We start from the raw sequence: 20,576 nt of genomic DNA on the forward strand, positions 1-20,576 counted from the left end.
GAATGAGGTAAGACTTGGAATTTGTAATGTGTAGAAACCTTCCCTTAAACAGGACCATTGACAGAAATCTGACACACGGAGCACATGTCAGTTCCCAGGTTTTTGCTTTATCTGCATCCAAGCAGCCCAGCAGCCTGTCAGCTGTGTATGGAATGAGCTAAACAACATGGGACTGATTCATTCAGGGTCTGCATGATTTTACTCCCTTTTGTGGCTGACCATCAACAGGTGCTAGTGAGGACTCCACACTCCAAACACAAAGGCTGCTGCTCTGGGAGCTGCAGCAGATGCAGTTGAACAATTTTTTACACAAAGTTAAGTCCCTCTGTTTCCACGTGTATCCTACAGCAGTGACATTTGTGACATTTTCTTCTGCATAATCTTAGCAAAAAAAAGTTTGCCCAGAGTTTTGAGGTTGTATGATGTAGGACAACTTGACGGAGTGGCACAATGCTTGTGTTGTCTCATTAGAACCAGAGGACTCCAGGATCTGAAATGAAGATATCGTTAGTGGAAAGCCACTGTGCAAATTAGCCCCAAGCCCTCAGCCTGAGGGGCAAGTGAAGTTATGACCACATAACTGAAGGACAGGAGAAACAGGACAGAAGTGTGACAGCTTCCTTCAGGAGAGCCACATTCCAGACATGGCTACTTGCCTGGTGATTTTTTCATAGAATTTATAATACTTGATGTTTTCTTTAATGCCATACCTCTTGTGATCCTGGACATCTCAGATCCCATAAAGGGGAAAAAAGACTTTACAGCACTTGCATTTCCAGTGGAAACCTTGAATGTTAAGGTGCTTAAAAGCACAAAGCACAATAAAAAGGCAAGATTATTTATTATTAAAATGACTAAAGCCACTCTGTGACTTTTAAAAAATACATGAAGATCTTGGCATATTTGATGATAATGTTTGACTAGGATTTTCTAGCCTTGTCAAGCACATATATATATATTGGGGCTGTTTAATGAGAGGAAAACACAAGGGTAGAAAGTGAGCAATTCCTCAAATCTGTCAAAAGAACTCCACGAATACACCACATTGCTACCAAATCCGAACCTAAAGTTGAATGATATCTGATACTATTTCTGCAAAAAACCCCAAATTCCTAAATTGAGGAGGAAGTATTCTGTCCCATCAGCCAATTTTAAGCATTAAGGACAAAGGACTTGTGTTTGAAGATGTGCAGTAAGATCCACACCATACCTGTCACTAAAAGAATGACAAAAGTCTTGCAGTACTGACAACCTCCTCCTTCTCTATGCAAAGACATATCAGAAATTTTCACTAATAAAAAAGGACAGAAAATTCAAGTTTCCAAGTTTTCTTTCAGTGTAGTATCTGAAGTGAGTTTAACATAATGCACAAGATGCAGCTACAGAAAATTCAACATTAAAAGGCCAAGACAGTAGCACAGCATCTCAGGAAGCACTGCTGAGTACCAGATGTATCCTCACTGTGCAAGTGTGCTAAATGACTTCCCTACAAGACTCAGAACATCATAACCTATGTAAAGTGGGGGAGTCCTCCCTGCAAATTTGGAGTACAATGACAGATTTGGCTAGAGAAGTTGACAGAATTGTCTCTTTGGAGATGGAAGAACCACGTTTCCAGCTGGACTCTAGGCTGCAATACTTTTCAGTGGTTTTGAGAGCCCTTTCTGAGGGTGGTATAGCTGACTTTCCCTCAAAGCTCCATTGTGAAGAAGGCAAAACATTAGCTAGAAACAATGAGCAAAATCCCAGCCTTGGTATTTAACAGCAGGAGTAAAATCCACTAGCAAACTTTGATTTGCAAAGTCATCAGAACATCTGTTCTGGTCCATTTCTGGACGCTTTCATAATAGTGTGTATTCTTTTCAGAGCACTGTAGAAACACGACTGACCAACAGGCTTTCTTGATTAATAAAACCAAACCAGTTAGCACTCCAGTTTTGCCTTCTTTAAAGGAAAAATGCATCCATTTAATGGAGCTCAACAACAGAAAGTCTACAAAGTGTGGATCAACTCTTGCTATAACATAGAAAACCTTCTTTAAAGTTGTTAACTGACATTTCTAAGCTTTGTCCTGGAGATGGTCATGATTAAATTTTCAATAATACCAAGAATATATGAGGGATATAAAAGACTTTAATCTGCTAAGCAGTTTAACCAAGAGGAAAAATTTGATAAAAACATGTAATTGCTACAGACAACTGAGTTATAGGATTCCTCTGTAAAAACCAGCACGAAATTCTGGATGCTTATAATTCAAAATAAATACCAACATTTGGTCCCAACATACATTCAGTCAATCAATCAATCAATCAATCAATCATTCTTTTGAATATTTCTTAAATGTTGTGGAGGATGACTGCGTCATCCCTACCTTCAACTCACCTGTTCTTTGAAAAATTTGTTGAAGAAAAATCGTGTTGAAAATGTGCACACACATTGTGACTATGACATTTATATTACATATTGATATAGCCAAATTGAGTGCAACCCTGCTTGTGATAATCTGTATTCTTCTGAGTAGTCTTGTCATTCCTGTGCAACCATCAGTCCTTTGTAGACCTTCTGCACTTGCTGTCTGGAGCTTACAGGAATTTTTGTTTCAATCTGTGCAAGTGAAAAGTTATTTAATCTGAGAATCAAACACATTTCTGATTCCCAAGAAGATGATTAGATGATACATTATCTTATGACACAACACCTGGATCCTCTTCCATTTTATTTGGCAGACACATAAAGACTTCTCCACTGTGTATATAACTTTCTTTCTAATACTACTGTGGCACTCAAGCAAGAGAGTTCATCATCCTGATTCAGTGGTATCCCCAGCAAGTTCCATAGAAGCTCCTAAAACGTTCTGCTCAAGATGCTCAGGAAATATTGACATTTGTCAGACTAAGGTATTTGAGCATCAGCCTTGCAATGCTTCCAAGTTTTAAAAAGCATAAGCTTCCGTTTTTAAAATTGATTTAATTTATTTTTATTTTAGGTTTTTGGATGTAATCTTGAAGTACAAATTCTCACGTCATATTATTTTATTAGACCTTCTTAGCAGCAGTGTAGTAATAATGACACACAAGTTTTTCCTTCACCAACATCTCCAGCCAACACCACCAACAGAAAAAGTGCTGATGTTTTCTTCAAAGAACTGATCACAAAATCTGCTCTTAATTTCTTGGTATATTTCTAGAACCACACAAAGACAGAACTGTATGCATCATATTCATCATGGTCACAACTGCAAGAAATGTGGAAGACATTTTGACCTGTAAATAACCACCAGCAGAATTCCTGCTGACTTCCTGGGAGCCACTGCTTCCCAATCATGCTCTAAATATGTAATCTATGATCATAATAAATGACTGGGATGTTCAAGTAATGGAATATTTAAAATTATTGCCACAAAAATAGAGACTGACCATGTATCACCATGACCAGCCATCTTCTGGAAAATTTATGCAGCAACATTGACGTGAACACTTAACCAGTGCCCTAATTTGGTAGGAGTAGAAGAACTGGAATATCTTTCAAAATTCATTCAGCAAAAACAGTTCTGTTTCTCCCTGGGTTAAAGAGCCTCCTACAGCATTGTGTAGAAGGGGTCAGTTAGGACAAGTTTCTTTTTAAATACAGAGAGGCATTTGATGACCATCAATAGACAATTGCTGAAAAAAAATGCCATTTGCTTTGGCTTTTGAGAGAAGACAAAATATTTCAACATGAAGAAAGAGACCAAATGCCAATGATTTGGACGTCAGATAGTGTTCTATACCTATTACTACAGATTAATCATCCAATCTGAAAAAAAAGAGATAAATTTCTAGCATTTTGTTGGGAATCATATTTTTAGGATATGTGTATTTATAAACATCTCACTGGCTTACTAGTGTTCACTGCTACACTGTTTAAAATTGTCATCTGAAAAAAAAGAATAGTTTGAGTGTTTATTCAGTAATTGTATTATTAATTCCAGACAAATGGAAAGCATCTAAAAATGCTGGTTGTGTAAGTCTGAAATGTGTGGAATTATAGGCAATATAAGCAAATGTGAATCTTTGATATATATTAAAATGGTTACAGTTACACAGCATTTAAGACATGGATAAAACATCAATACCACATCTACTACAGAAAAATATTGTTGCTATTATTACTACTATATAGGATGATAACTATAATTATTATCACAAGAATGATGTATCACTGAATGGTGAAACAAATACAAAACCTGAGCAACTCAGCAAACACAAAACTTGATAGTACAACTTGGGTGGTTTTTCTGTTATGTTCTACTGTTCAAATATGACTCTAATTCAGCAGCAGGACTATTAGCTTTATGTGGGCTTTAAAATTAATAAACAATGAAAACAATGGTAGCAGATGAATCTTCTTGAAGCCTCAGAAGAACAATATTCTTGGACAGAGCACAGAAAAGAAAACATTTTTTTTGTCAATTCCCACAAGAACATTAAATTGAATGCAAGACATGAATTGTACCCATGTAAAAAGTGTTTTCCAGTGTTTCTTTGACACATTTATGGACCATTGATGAAAAAAAGAATGCCGCCGATGTTATAAAATCTTTCTATACAGTATTCAGGATGTCCACATAAAAAAAATTTAAAACAATCTCATCCACACATTACATCACTCCTGCAATGGAGTCTGCAGTACCTAAACAAAGTCCATTTGATAACTGCAATGACACTGCATGTGATCTGAAAGTGAACATAAATTCACTTAGTCCCCCTGATAAACAATTTATATTGGTGGCTAAGTCCTTCCAGGAAATAAGACAAAATCTTACTCATGTTCCCTTCATCAAAGGGGTGGAGAAAAATCTGTAAGCTCAAATGTGGGCACAGGAAGTAGAGGAAGAGCAGGGTCTCGAGTGTTGTAAGGGAGTTTTGCTGTGAAAAGGAATTAGGCTCTCTAAGGTCATGTCTGCCTGGATGATTCCAGACAGTCAGGAATTAACCTCACCATTTACTGAGCTGGCAGGACATGACACACTTCTGATCAGAAGCCAATGTAAAGATGCATAAAAAATTCAAAATACTAAAGTGATCTCAGCCTCTGGAATGACTACTGCTTCTTCTTTGTTCTGCCACCTAATGATGGAAGTGAAGGGATTCAATGCTTCAAGGAATTCAAGGGTAATTTATCAATGAGACTCTTACAGCAAGGCAAAAATTCAAATATTCCCATATGGACAGTATAAAAAAATGTTGCCCATTATTCCCTTTTGTGCATGACTTGCACACGTGGTCTCAGAGTCAATCTAGAATCCTGTAGTGGAAGCAGATAAGGAGCTAAGAGAAATCTACAGAAATATAACATGAATGTGTCAGACTTTATGATGTCACAATATTCAGCATGAACTCTGTGTAAACTATTGGCTACAAATCACACAAATCACAAGAACTGCTTAGTTCTAGACCATGGAGTAAAAGTGATAAAATAGAGTGACCCTGACTAACACCAAGGAAAAACAGCATTCTAAACACTGGATCTACTGTTGCCCTGCTTTTTAAGTCACTTCTAATACACGCCGTCCAACCCACGTATATATATAACAAAATTTATGGTTTAATTCTAATATGAAGTATATGAGCATAGAGATAAAATGTTTATTATATGAGCTTTGTTTATGTTCTAGTTCTTGCATTTTGATTCTGAGGATTAGTACCAGGGTTTCTTCTTCCTCCCAGTACAGTCTTGACAATATTTAATACTACCAGCCACGCCTCAGAGGCAGATAAATTTCTATCCCACAGACATACAACATGGTATTTTCTCTTTTATGTCATTCTCCAGTCTGTTTGTAGGAATAAAAAAATAATTTAAAGAAAAAGAGTGGATTTTGCAAACTTGTCCCTGGCTTTAAACTGAAAGAGAGCGGGTTCAGATTGGATATTAGGAAAGTATTTCTTTCTCTGAGGGTGGTCAGGCCCAGGCACAGGGTGCCCAGAGAAGCTGTGGCTGTCCCATCCCTGGAAGTGTCCAAGGCCAGGTTGGATGGGGCTTGGAGCAATCTGGGATAGTGGAAGGTGTCCCTGCCTGTACCAGGAGGTTGGAACTCAGTGATCTTTAAGCCTCTTCCAATCCAGGCCATTCTGTGATTCTGATTCCCTTCTCCCAAATTTCCACAAACTGCACTCTCTTATGGTTAGACAGAAATAATGAAAAATATCCCTAAGCTTTAAAGCATTGGATGCAGTATGGAGAAGGTGGAAGTTATTGTATGCTGCAAAGCTCACCTACTGAATAGGTCTGGTTTTGTGGTATAAGTAAATTTCCTCTCTGAGACTTAGAGTTTGAATGTAACCCCAGCTCCCAATCTGGTCTTGCATATCTGTGGTCTAGTCTGTAATTTTGCTTGCAGGACAGAAAGGAAGATAAACGGACTACAACTGTCAGAAGTAAGAAAAAAATACGTACAGTTCTGTGTGACCATCACAATATTCAAGAGCTGAAATTAAATAACACATGATCTAATGGGAAAGATACATCACAGTTGCCAGTGAAATCTTACTGATTCCAATCATAAGCTTCTTCAAAAAGTGCTTTTACATAGTGTTGCAAGTCAGAATACAAATCTCTCCTAATTAGGAAAAGGCTGATAAACAGGGTCTGGCTTTGAAGGGGAACACTTGGATGTCTTTAGTAAAAAAGGAATATTGTTTCATGTATTCAGGCCTAGAATAAAATCAGGAAGTTAATTTAGGAATCTGCTTATACCACATTTCCACAATTAAACACACATTGGGAGAAAGCACTAGTCAATCAATTTCCTTTTACAGTACCTTGACATTAAAAAAATCCCATAGGGACATCTATGTCATCTTTGGTGCAGTTACAGAGACAAAAATTTCAGTGGTTTAGGAACAAAAATGAGTAGGCAACTCATTAACACTACAGGATTTTCCTGTCAGCCAGAAAAAATGGAAACTGATCAGTTAATCAAGTATCAAATAGAAGACTGGATTTTAATCCATTTGCAGAGTAAGGTCATCATCTAGTAAAACCAGCCCTGTTTACTTCTTCAGTAAACCTTTGTGTATACAAAAGACAAAACCTTCGGGTTTGACTACAAAAATGAAGCACAGGAAAAGATTTAAATAAAAACCTTAACTTTGTGCAATACATATTTCATACTGCCAATACATGTGCAACCATTTGGCGTTCCTTATTACTATAAGAAAGCAATTTTTGGAAAGTGCTGATGAAAAAAAATCAGCTTAACAAAAAAACCCAAAACCCCTCCAAATAAGAAGAACCACACTTAAAAAATGTCCATAAGCTCACTGTAAGAGAGATCATTCTTAGTTTATTTGCGTACCTAAGCATGAACACTTATTTTCCCTTATTTCATTCAGAGATCTTCTACAACTAAGGCCCCAGTTCTACAATCAATAGCCTGTAGGCACAGAAATTCCACTCCATCTGCTGTCAGCAAGACTAGAAAGACCTATGAGTGATCCAAAGTCCAATAATGTCAGTGCGGAGTTTTTCTACTTCCTTGGATGCACTTCGAAAGGGCATGTGAGGTCAGCAATCTGCATTCCTTATTCTGTCAGAAATTCCACTGAGGCAGTGAGTATCAGTCTCCACATAATTACATACATCTTCTTCCTGAAACTGAGGTCAGTCACATTAATCGTAACTTCATGAGAAAATGACTTTTGGAATTGAACTAGCTCTGTAAAACAGAAATAAAATACATACTATACATTGGTCATGGCAATGTTTTACACTACCCTAAACAGATGTACTGTTTAGTTTTTAAATTTTTTCTGTTCCTAGAACTGGATTTGTTTATAAACTATTTAAGAAATGCCTGACAACACTATTATGTTTCAGTACTGATTCTCCTTTCTACATCAGAAAAGCAGTAAGAAATAATAAGCTACTCAGGTTCACCTGAGGCAATGGACTTTACGGGTAGATACTTTGGAAATAGAGATGGATTTGTACCTATAATCAACTAAATGTTTGTCTCCATTTTTTAAAATATCAAAAATAATGGTAAATCACATTAACACATGGTGCCAAATTTAAAACAGACATAACAGGGAAATGTCATAATTTCAGACATAACACGGAAACTTTTGACACGGGCTATTAGAAAATCTAATGAAAGCAAAATCCTAAATAAAACAAATCCTAAATAAGCCAATTTTTTTCCCAAGGATTTTTTTCCCTCTCCTATTTGCTATCTGATAATAGTAGTAAAATAAATAAATAAATAGAAGAACATCGTCCACAAACATTTCTATCAAGAATTTCAGATCAATCTTGACTCAATGATACAATCCAAAATGATTGGAATATATTCATCATTTGCTAGATGGAGATTTGCAGCTTCACAAATCACACTGTATCATCAGCACTGAGAATGTCAGTCTCTGTTTTCTGCTGGGGTTGGCTCTTCCTTTAATAAAACATTTAACTGTTTCTGTGCACATGAAAGGAAAAGTTCCAAACTATGCAGATTTCTCTGGCGGACAACTTCATCAAGCTGTTGAAATAAAAGAAAGAAAGATCAATCAACTTTAAGAAAACCTGAAAACAAATGGCAGAGTTTGTCAGCAAAAATCCAACAATATTATACAAGAAAAATTCATCAACTAAAGAACCTAAGTAATTTCAATGTGTATAATTTCATAACAACTTTTCAATGGAGTATTTGAGTTTCTCCAAAATAAAATGAAAACAAGGATAAAAGTAACTTTAAAGCTGTCAAATTCTACACAATCTATTTGAGAATGCTAAACAGCCTAACTGCCATGCTAGGTAAATCCCCACGGATATTACAGCTTTGCTTTTATAAAAACAAAACTTTAAACTTCGAGTTTAAACTCATCACTACATATGACTGCATATTCAAAATTTTGAAGTCTTCTAGCAATTTAAATGGCAGCATGTTTAAGTAGTTCCCAGAGGAAAAAGTCAACATATTGCTATTTATTTTGCTTGTTCCTACATTTTGTCCCCTAATGCCAAACAATGTGAAATATATATACATATATATATATATATATATATATATATATATATATATATATCATTGGTGTATAGACAATCTTCCCCACCAAAAAAGGTAAGAACACCACAGTAAGATTTGGCAGGGTTTATCATATAAATGACAAAAATATGGTTTACTGAAAAGCATTTGATTTTTTAAACATTAATTAATAAATAAAATGCACTGCAAAATTCCTTCCATTTGAATGTTGAAGTTCAGACGTCAAACAAATATTATCACAAGTGAGAGATGTTTTCAATCTGGCTATCCTTTAATCAGCCCAAATTCAACTAAATATCCATATAACTATGACACAGGGTGAGACTGAAAAGTAGTGGTACAAGGCTAATATGGCATAAAAATTATGCCACTCAAGGGAAAGGAAATAATGGAATTTTGAAGAAGTCAGCATTTCTGTCAGATTATTATGCACAAGTTCATGTGCAATGGAAAATGGATGATTTTTCAAAAAATGTATCCTGACTCATATATTTCGGACTCACAGCTTTAATTACAGCTTTCAACAAAAACTGATCTGTTTATCAATCAGCAGCCCAGTTAATTGCTCTAACAGTCACTTGAATGCCCATTTTGTTTTATAACAGATAGCCTTTTTTTAAAAATATCAACACAGAATGCAAGGCAAGGATAGTGACAGCTTCCCACTTCACTTTGAAAATGCAGTCAGGAAAAAGTGGCAGCGCTGTGATTTAATACACAAAGGGAAACATTTTTATGACCCTGTGCTTTTCTGCTCCGTAAGTTCCTCTAATTTATGCAAAACTGGGTAGTTAGAATATTTTGGCCATTTGTTTCAACAGAGCTGAATGTACCAAATCTTGCCACCAGCAGAAAACACACGTATTTTCTAAATACCACACAATCATAAAACTCTCCTTCAGTAGGAGAAGCATATAATCACTGGGTGGCTCGGGTTGGAAGGGACTTTAAAGATCACCCAGTTCAAACCCCCTGCCATGGGCAGGGGCACCTCCCACTGGACCAGGCTGCTCAGAGCCCCATCCCACCCAGTCTGCCTGTGTTTCTACTTCTGCTGTTCAAAATTTTGCATCTGTCTGCAAAAGCAGGCATTAGGGCTCCAGACACAGCCTGACGAGAACCTAGCCTACTGATTTACAACAGATTTTAAAGTAGATCTAGTTCAAATAAATGTCAGAAAAGTCTGTTCTTGATATATTCAAGTAACAGCTGCTACTGACAAGAAAATGGAAGAAACAGCACACTAATCTCTAAAGAAGCTGTATCTGGAAGACTGTGGAACAATGGAACAAAAAAACCCCACTCCGTTGTTCTGGTGCATTTTCTCTGACTTGAAAAGTATCTTGCCTCCTTTGTATCTTGTGGACCAAAATATTTTGCCTGGGGAAGCTTGCAGATATATTTTTGTGCTTGTGATCCGTATTTCTTTGGGGAATGAATGGACAGATACAGCGCAGTTCACATAATATCATCTGTTCCATGTTAAGAAAGAACACAAGATACCTCTTTCTCTAATTAATACAATTCTCACATGATGCCATCAGATTCTCTTGCTTCTGGTAGGTATATCAACAGGAGAAGCTCAGCATGAAACTGAATTTTGGTGGTTTCCTTTTATTGCATGTTATATCATTATACTCCTAGACAATTCTTTATTGAGCTTTGACCATGAGCTTTGGCTAAACTCTCAATTTTCTTCTCATGCAGCCTTTCCTTGCAAATTCTGCTTTAAAGGGGCCAGAGTAGCTCACCAGATGTGTGTTCTGATATGCTGCTGCTCAATTTCTTTACCAAGGCTGCAATCTCAAATTGTATAGGATTAAATTTATTTCACCAAGCACTGAAGTAAATGTTTAATGTATGTAGTGATTGGCTGCAGCATGAACAAACCAGAATTTCTTCAGGCTTGAGCAAGATTTTAAAAGTCTCAAATGAATTAAGTACACATTTGAAGAATCTTTGTTGAACTCAAGTGGCTAGTTGGTAGTCTCCATTTGTGCATAAGAAAAGTTTATTGCTTGTTAAACATTTATGTAAATGCAATAACATAAAACTTGAGAATTCAGTTCCTCCTTGTTGGCTCAGTTTATGAATATGCATTGCCTTGAGCAGGGCATTCTAAAAATCTTCAATGCTAGAGTAAATGACAAAACAATCCAGAAAGACTTGGGATCTTAACATAACACAAAAAGAGAAGCAATGATGCTGTCTTTGAAAATGGTACATTTGAATGTATTCAGAAGGAGAACATGCTTGTTAATGGGAAAATTGGCTTGGCTGGGAAATAGAAACAAATGAAGCTTTGTTATATAATATATTGTTTAATGAACTGTTAGCAATGGACACAGCTTTCTTGAAGAGTGCCTCCACACTGCTGTGCTCCTGCTTGCATAATATTCCACAAAATGGGAAAATTTATAAGATATTTTAAATCTCACTTTTCCAAACAGTCTTCTCTCTATATTTTTAGGTCCAGTTCATTTCATGGAATGACCTCATGATTTAAACAAACATAAACGGACATCTGGAAAAGGCAAATATAACTTATATGCAAATGTAATCGGTATGAATAACGTATTTGGGCTGGAGCATTCACACAACCAAAAGAACCCAACTGTTCTGATTCTGTAGATGCTGAAAAATGCATCAAGTTGGTTCAGATCAGCCAAGAAAGGGCATTTTCCTACACCATACTGTCACTGTTGTCATTGCTAGTCAATATTTCTCTTTTACTCTATGAAATCTATTATTTCAAAGTTCTCAAATTCTTTAGACTGTGTCCACTTGGTGGAGCTTTAATTTGCTCAAAGCTTTAATGTTCCAGAACTTCATTATTTTAGGTTACCCAATCTAAAGTATCTTTTAACTCTGTATGGTTTTTTGTTTTTTTTTTGTCTCTCTAGGCACTTGTATGGATCCTGCTTAGAAACTGGATATATGAGATTTGGAAAAAAAAACACTTCTTGAATTCTACTCCTTAAATTTCCACTATCCTTGATACATTTCATTTACCAAAAATGACCAGCTCTGCAGGACCATCCAACACACTCAGTGCTGTTTGTTCCCCTCTCTTTAAAGCCTCAGTTCACTTAGATCCAAGTGCATTTCCACACTGCTTCTGGCCAAAGATGCCTGGATGAGACACCCTCAGACAAGGGCTCTCACCTCAGTCATATCCATAGGCCACCCAGGATGATGTGCCTTGGGGCCATGCAAGGCATGACCTGAAGGCAAAAGCCCCAGCAGAACTCCTGAGCAGATGCAAGAACTGGACTTGGGAAATGGAAAAAAAAGGGAAAAAAAAGGCACTGTATTACCACCAGGAGAATGCTTCTACCCCAGCCTGCTCTATTTCACTTTAAGTCAATCCACCACTTTAAGTTCCCCTACATCACTTCAGCCACCCACAGCTGAAACCAAACCAAAGTTAACCACCATTCTTAGCTCTACATTTTCCTCAATTTATCTTACTTTTCAAATTTTCTGTGAAATGGAAAGGAAATCTACACGAGTGATGCCTAAAGTAGAAATTAGTTTCTTACACAAACAACTGAGTATGCACATCCTTCATATCTTCCCCTTACAATATCTACTTGCAAACAGGTTTGTTTTCGTGGCATTCATACTTATCTTCCTCTATTAAATACTCACCAACTTCTTCAAATACTTCAAATTACTAGAGGAGAAACCCAGTCAGAACTCTAAAAAAAATTGCTGTATGTCAGAATTGTACTCTCCCTTTCTAGTAACTAACAAAATTGCACATGGAAAATATCATTTTAGGTTAGGCACTGAAAGATATGAGATGAAATCCTGATCTCACCACAGTAAAGGTGTATTTTCTTATTAATCTCACTATGGCCTGAAGTTCACCCAGAAAAGTGAAGAAAACAAAATTAATGTTAAATATGGTTCTTCAGTTTTCCTGTCTGTATAAATATGACTGTTTAAAAGTGCATTTTTCAAAATTATCTCTCAGATAACACAACTTCCCAATACCAAATGTATTTTCAGCTGTAGGAATAGTAGCTACAATTATTCAAACACATATTGAAAAATTTACCTGTGCTTCAAATGATAATTAGAGGATTAATGTATTCAGTAGCAGTTCAGCTCACTACACTGGCTCTGTGATACTAACATGAGTAAAAACTGCAATCTTCTTTTTACCATGAAATTCAACAAATACAATGACCAGAGATTAAGAAAGAGCAAAGATGTTAAAGAAGAAAACTTTTAATTGTACTTTTATTATTGGTGTTTTTGTAGTTGATCACACATAAAATAAATAAAAAATAATGCTATTATATTGTATTGAAGCAGAGCAGTTTCCCTAAGATCATAAAATCAAAAATAAGTTTTTGACTCCTGTTATTTTTCCAGGAAAAATGCAAAGAAGTCCATAAGGAAAATATTCCAGCAGTGATATTTACACTTATGTTCATCCATACAGGAGGAAGGGGGAAGTGGGGGAAGACCTAAAATCCTCAAAAGTATCCTTGTTACTCAAAGAAAATCATGTTCATGCAAAGACAGGAATATTTCAAATGCAAAATGAATGTTTTGGAGAACTGAAAACACAGAGATGGATGTGTGAAGAGAATGGCTTCTGAAGGTGGATTTAAGGGACTGATAATAAGGATTTCCATTTATCTAGTGTTTACAAGTAGCTGCTGCTTGGCTGTTGAATAGGATTCATCACCAAGGCATTTCTTTGAAGTTAAATACTTATTAGCCACAGGTAATTATTCACAGACATCAGTCTGGCATAATTTCATATTTTCCAAAGGATTTGCAGTAAAAGCATTCTTAAATATTTCCTGTCCCCTCTCTGATGAATGTTCAATAGAAAGGGGACATTGTGATACCAGAGGTAAAACAATTGAAGCTTTGTTTTAATAATTGGTAAATTTATTGCTGATAAATATACTAAAGCTTTGTCTGTTTGCTGTTTGCAAACAAACTGATTTACATTTGCTATTAGTCTGTATGCTTTTGTAAGATATAAATTTACTAACTAAAAAAAATTTCTATAAAAGAAAGAAAATAGAAATTGAAGAATGAGGACAGGCATACTTCAGACTATGTTTTTTATTATTTAGTTAAACATCTTTTCAGAAGAAAATTAATATTAGACTAAACTAACAATTCCTATTTTTACTTGAAAAGACTCTGGAATAATTTTAATTTCATTCCATAGTTCTGACTTAGCACTGTTTGATCAACACTTCGATGGACGTGTCCACGGAGAGCAGAACAACAGTAAAAAGTGCTGATGATGACAGATTGCTTTTCTAAATACTTAAATACTCACTTATTAAGGACTAGAGGAACAAATTTAAGTCCCTTTGAAATCAGTGGAATCAGGAATATACATTACTTAAGTATAAGGCAGAAATTATAATGATGCTTGATTTGTTCATGTATATAAATAATTTACTAAACAATTTTGTCAGTGGCACTTCCTCCTCTGTGCAGGGACTTGCCTGACAATGACGACGTGTTAAAAATACACTGGGCTGCTCCTGGAGCAGGGAATCCAGATGTAACACAACTTCTTGCTTAGAGTCAACCATTGATGTTGCAACTGAATTTGCCTTTAGGTAGTTCTTTTACTCCTAATCACCTGTACATCTGTACCTAACAATAATTACCTAACAATAGGTAAATATTTTGAAATTATTTTTGCATCAGTCTGAGCTATAAATTATAGTTATGGTCTTTCTGAACAATAGTCTGAAGTGAATTATTAAGTGAATAAATGGTTGCATTTTAAATATGTGATACTTTATAAATATTTTTAGAGACAAAGTATTTTGGAAAAATAATGGCTTTTCATGTATGATCAAAAGCTTAACTTTTGCAGGCTCCTGGTGGCCCAATTGATGGTGAAAAGCACTATTGCACCTTAGTGCTAAGATTCCACTGTACTGGATGTTGGCCAACAAACACAGTCCAGCAGACCCTTGCAGTGTAATTAAACACTCATCAGTGTCTTTTCACTGCTTGATTGGTCAGTGCTCCTCTTTGAGGAAAATTCAAAGACAAGGGCTTTGCTTTGTACAATTTTTATTATATATAGACAGGTTTTGTTTGGGTTTTTCTCCCCCCACAACTAACCCACTCCAGTGAATCAGCCTGACACAATCCTGAAAGGTTCTGTAGCTGCAGAAATTCAGCCACATGCTGAATTTCTAGTAAAACTATGAGTTCAGAACTCTTTCTTACTCTACTAACATAAACTTCTCCCCACAGATTCAACAAAAGGCTTTAAAAAAATTCCCTAGCACATTAAATAGACCATATAGAAAAATTATTACCTTGAGGAACCTGCAAATCTGAGAGTTGGATGAGGAAACAATGAACTACTTCCTCTCATTTCTATAATGGATGAGAAGGAAAACAGATCCATATGGTACATATGTGCAGCAGAGCTTATTTTAGAGTTAATCCCAGGACAGGACATTTTTGTCTGTCCACCTGTGAATTTCTACTATTGATAACACTAAGTATATAAAAACAAGGTTCTTCATGGCTGTAATTTATACAGTATCTCCTACACATTAGAAAGTCATCAGTGTTCAAGACAACCTCTAGGAAAGAGTGATGTTTAATAAATTATATTGCCATGTGAAAATGTTTGGGTTGTTTTTCCCCTTTAAATAAATAATGCTGCAACTTCTAAACCTTAAGGATTTTATGCTCAGAATTCGATCATTAAAATAATACCATATGTTGGACACATCTTTAAAACAGATTTGCCTACTTTGCTGAAGGTGGTGGGAAAACAGCCTGTCAAATCTCTCAGAATCTCCACTGTCTCCCAGCTGGACCCAGGAATGTAAGAAAATACTAACTTTTCTTCATATAAATACGAGAAAGAAATTTGCTTTCAATCAAGGAAATTAGATCAAGTGCAAAAAGAACTAAAAACTGTTGCAGCATCTGCTCAGACTACTGGAGAAGGTGAAAAATAGGCATTGTCTAAGCCCACAAAAATAATAATGAATATTTACGTGCATTAGCACATGAGAAATATCTGCAGTGACCTACCTACTTAACAGGTTACAAACATGGGTTTTCTTTTTTCTAAAAATTATTTACAGACTATTGCTATACACTAAAAATAGCAGTTACCATAATCAGCAATTATAGTTAATTGCTGATTGATCCAGTAATCTGATTGTTGTGGTTTTAAGTCACAGATTCAGGATTCTTAAAACAAACATACAGAAACATACGCAAACAGCGTCCTCAAAATCTCTGACTGACAAATAGTTAATATTTGGCCCTGGCAAATGCCTACACAGCTACACAGCTTCTAAAACACAATGGATTGCAGTCTCCACAAGGCAGGCACAAGCAGAAGACTAACCACAATGTGGCCAAATTCATCAGATCACTTCCCCTGATATGAAAAAAAAGAACTAGAACTTTACAACAGCACTTAAATAAAGGATTTATAAGTGACTCAGACTGATTTCTATCCAGGCTTGTCAGAGCCTGAATGCTCACAGAGTGTAGAAGTCCTTAATAGTTTTCTCCTAATCTCCAACTGTTTTAAGTAACCAAGTCAGTCTTGGGCACTATCACATCCTGATTTAATACAGCTACAAATGACTTGGCAGAGATTACACAGGGCTTCTGTGGAGCTCCATAAACCCAAATTGCCACCTTTCCAGGAAAATGCCTGAAGACTATTAGACTATGCTTCCTGAAAAGCCCTGAGTGCAGGGTGATAGATCTGGTATCAAAGATCTGTTTCATTTGTCAGTATGCAAACATGTTCCAAATTAATCCACAGTAACCACGCTTGGTTAAAAGCAGCAACAATCTTCCTACACATAAAAATTGCTATTGTTATCCAGCCAAATAAAAAAAATGTTATCTGATGGGCTCATGTTGAGTCATGCTCACAGAATTCCCTTACAGTACCCAGATGATATCTACAGAACTGGATTAATTAAGCCTAACTGAAAAGCAAACAGCAAATGCAGGTATTAATCAGAACAATATTTTTTGTTACTGTGAATTTGTATTTTGCATTATCTGTGAATAAGTATGCAAAATAGAAATAATCATTGCATCGTGTTTGCAGTGTATACAAACTGGAAAAAAATACCCTAATGATGTGCATGACTGTGAAACCACAGTTGTAGAACTGCTACTCCATTGCCGTGGATGCTTTTTAAACATCTCTGTCTAATGTGATCCCTCATGAACAGAAGGCTCAGCAGGAGCACAGCTTCCTTGCCTCTAAGAAGGGTAACAGGTGGTTAATAACACACATGGCAGAGATTCACTGCTTTAGGCTGGGAGGTGAAAAAACTGTGTTATGTGGAAAGCTGAATCTACAAATAACATAATGAGTCAGGCTGTAATTAATCTACCTAGATACCAAGGAGACTGCAGTTGCATCATGATTATCTGAAGGTTCCTGGGAAACTTTGACACTATCTGCCACAACCTCTAAAGCAAAGTGTGCCCTAACAACACACTGGAGTTTGGTAAATAGAAGCAGCAGGAGAAAAATCCCACCTCTTGGTTTTGAGGAACACTTCATTTAACAGCCAGGTTTTCATTTTAATGAAACTTTAAGATGTGACAGGATGAAACAGGACATTCATGAAACAGTCATGGGCAAAGGTGATATCACATGAAATACAGGTATCTTTCTAAAATTACCACTGTAATGGTTACATTATAAGTTACAGTTGATGGATTCAAATGAAGAAATTAAATGAGGAAAAACAGCCTGCAGCAAATCTGTGATAAATTTAGCATTAAATCTGTGGCAATATACATGCATTAGGATAAGCAATTATACATTACGGTTTAGGGAATACAAAATTAATGTCCTACTATTCAGACAAAAATTTTTGAGCCCACATTTACTACTGGACTTCTTCAGTATTGAGAAGATTGAACACAAGGTTTTCTACTGACAGTAACATTTTACTGGAAAACTCAGTTTGGAGTCTGAAGCCAAGCTACTGCAGCAAAATTCAGGGCAGCTGCTGGCAAAGCAGTTCATAAAGCTGCAGCTGCAACACTGTCATCAAAGGCAAGACTTTCTTATTTCAAAACACACACAGACTGAGTGCCCACAGCTCTCAGCACGTCATCACTTACAACACCACAGGCAGGAAGATTCTGAAGGAGGAGGGAGAAACAACCAGCAGGACACAATAATCTGCAGGTTTTCTGCTCCACGCTACTCCAAACCCTCCCTGCAACTGCCAGCCAGAGGAGACTCCTCAAGAGCAGGGATAGAGTGCATTCCCCAAAGCAGTTTCCTTTGGGCACCTGCCTGGCTATTCTGCTGCTTTTCCAGATGCAAATTTGTGTCAAGGCTTTGCTGAGAAATTACACCCAGAACATACAATTGAGATGTATGAGTCGTAGTTGAGATGGTCACAATACAAGGCAACACTCCATTTTCAGATGGCTTCCAACCCCATTTGATCACAGCATGCATGCTTCTTATACATTCCTACAAAACTCCTAAGTTTACAGTTTACTCACTGGTCAGGAAAGACAAAGTGCTTCTTGGAATAGACAGTTGCAGGTTTCTTTTACTTATCCTTCTTTCTTTCTTGGTCTCTATGTCAACAACCTTGGTAGAAAATTCTTTCAGGGATAAACATGGATCCTCTTATCAAACTTCTCTCTGACTCACAGAAGTTGCTGTAAAACCTCTTTCACATACAACCACAAAGAGAACAGCAGTTTTTCACATCGGCAATATCTTGTTTCACATTACTAAAAAAAAAAAAACAAACTAGAAGAAACTGTTGCTTAGCAGGGTGGGGTGGGGGTAAAGGGCAAGGGAGGGGAAAAATATACTTGACCAAATTACATGAGTCAGTAGCCTGCAGCCAAAGCAGAAAAATAACATATATACTTATTAACTATAAGCCATTGAAGCATCTTGCTGAATTTCTAACACACAGATAAATATTTGAATGCAAAAAGTAAACAGGAAACCACATCCCTTTGCTTCATCTATCTAATCTTGCTATTGCTGTAGGTAAGAAAATTTATTTCTTTACACGTTTCTCTAGCTTCATAGACAACTCGATTAAGTCTCAAATTTTGATCCCACTGGCTTTGCTGCAGGAATCCAATTGCAGGAAATAATTATAGGAAAAATTCATCAAAACACATATGGTAAGGCCAACTTTCCCATTTACTTTTTAAAAATCTGAGTTCAGCAGAAGGATGAAAACACTAAAAGACATACCTGAGGAAAAAAAAAAAAAAAAAAGAGCAAAGAAGCTGCAAGATTTGGGGTAAAAATACTCTGAATTTTCCTGCATATAACCAACTACAAAAAGTTTCAAATAATTCCCCAGCTAAAGGAGTAAGCAGATAAACTATTGAGGTTCAAGCATCTCCACATAAAAGCACTTGGGTAAATGAGAAGCAGCACAAAAACCCCAAACAAACCCTGAACTATGAATATTCCTCAGCTGTAGGAAAACACAGCTCAGAACAGAATAAACCATCCTTATAGACAAAGTTATCTACTCATTTCACTTGTGCCGTGAACAAGAGAAAAAAAATATTTGCCCTCAAAACTCTACAGCCAAGACAATCTGCCAAGTAATGTGACTTTGTGGTGGTTCTCCAAGGACTCTGGGCTTATCTCATCCTGGTACATGGACAGAGAAATTCTACAGAGCACCTCGTTAAAATGACTGTAATTTCTGGATCTTTGCAACACAAACACAGAGACCACAAAACTGTCCCTGCATGTCATGGAAACAATGGAGAAAAGGGGCTTCTGTGTTCTGTCTCTGTCTCCTTGGGCCTCAATTCCAGTGTAATTAAAATGGTATCACAAAAATCTAGGGATGGAAGAGACGGTGACCCAACTTCTGATCTCTGCACCGGGAACTCATAATAAAATCAATCAGAGTGGAACAATTGGCTCTTCTCTTTTGGAGTGTGACAGCCTTGCAGGTGCATGCCAAAATGCCTTTGCTGAGCACGGCCATCATTAACTTTCTAAGACTCTTTAGGATCCCCTTGGTGCTAAAAGAATGGTACAGCAGGGACTTGGAAAAAGCCAAGAAGTTGACCTATGACTAAGAAAATAAAACTGCAGATGATATTCTTAGCTTTAATTAATCCAAGTGATCATATTGAAATGATTAAACTTTCCAGCTAGTACAAAGCAATGTGGATTACAGCAACTTAAAGATCAAATTTATAACTGCTGTTATGTTACAAAAATACCTAGTTGTATATTCTCATAAATTCTGAATCAAGAAATGACAGTGAAAAACAAATACCATTACAAGCACATAGATGAATTTGAAAGACAAAGAAAGCAAATAATTAAGGTTTTATTTTAATAGGAATGACAAAAAAAATCCCCAAAGTCCTCCTCCTCCTCCTCAAAACATTCACTTACTCAGTCTAATAGAATATTAAATGTTAAAGCTTCAAAATTCAGCTGACCTAACTTTCTCACCAGGTTGGCAAGATAAGGGTATTCATGTTCATTTGCATACATGGATGCATAGATTTTTTCTGGGGTTTGTTG

General features: G+C 36.4%; 1 protein-coding gene across 5 annotated transcripts in view; it reads right to left on the reverse strand.

Annotated features, from left to right (window-relative positions):
* Positions 1-7,307: 7,307 nt before the first annotated feature.
* Positions 7,308-20,576, reverse strand: part of CCDC91 (coiled-coil domain containing 91) — a 115,288-nt gene continuing 102,019 nt past the window's right edge. For 3 of the 5 annotated variants that reach the window (XM_041485965.1, XM_041485966.1, XM_041485967.1), the window contains one exon: positions 7,308-8,518. In XM_041485965.1, coding sequence (XP_041341899.1) covers positions 8,399-8,518 — 120 coding nt within the window. In that variant the 3' untranslated portion in view covers positions 7,308-8,398. Of the gene's footprint in view, positions 8,519-18,550; positions 18,788-20,576 lie in introns of all 5 variants that reach the window. The other 2 variants (XR_005956725.1, XR_005956724.1) reach the window with 2 other exon arrangements.

This window comes from Pyrgilauda ruficollis, unplaced genomic scaffold, assembly GCF_017590135.1.
Source record: "Pyrgilauda ruficollis isolate IOZ18807 unplaced genomic scaffold, ASM1759013v1 scaffold73, whole genome shotgun sequence".
Taxonomy (NCBI): Eukaryota; Metazoa; Chordata; class Aves; order Passeriformes; family Passeridae; genus Pyrgilauda; species Pyrgilauda ruficollis.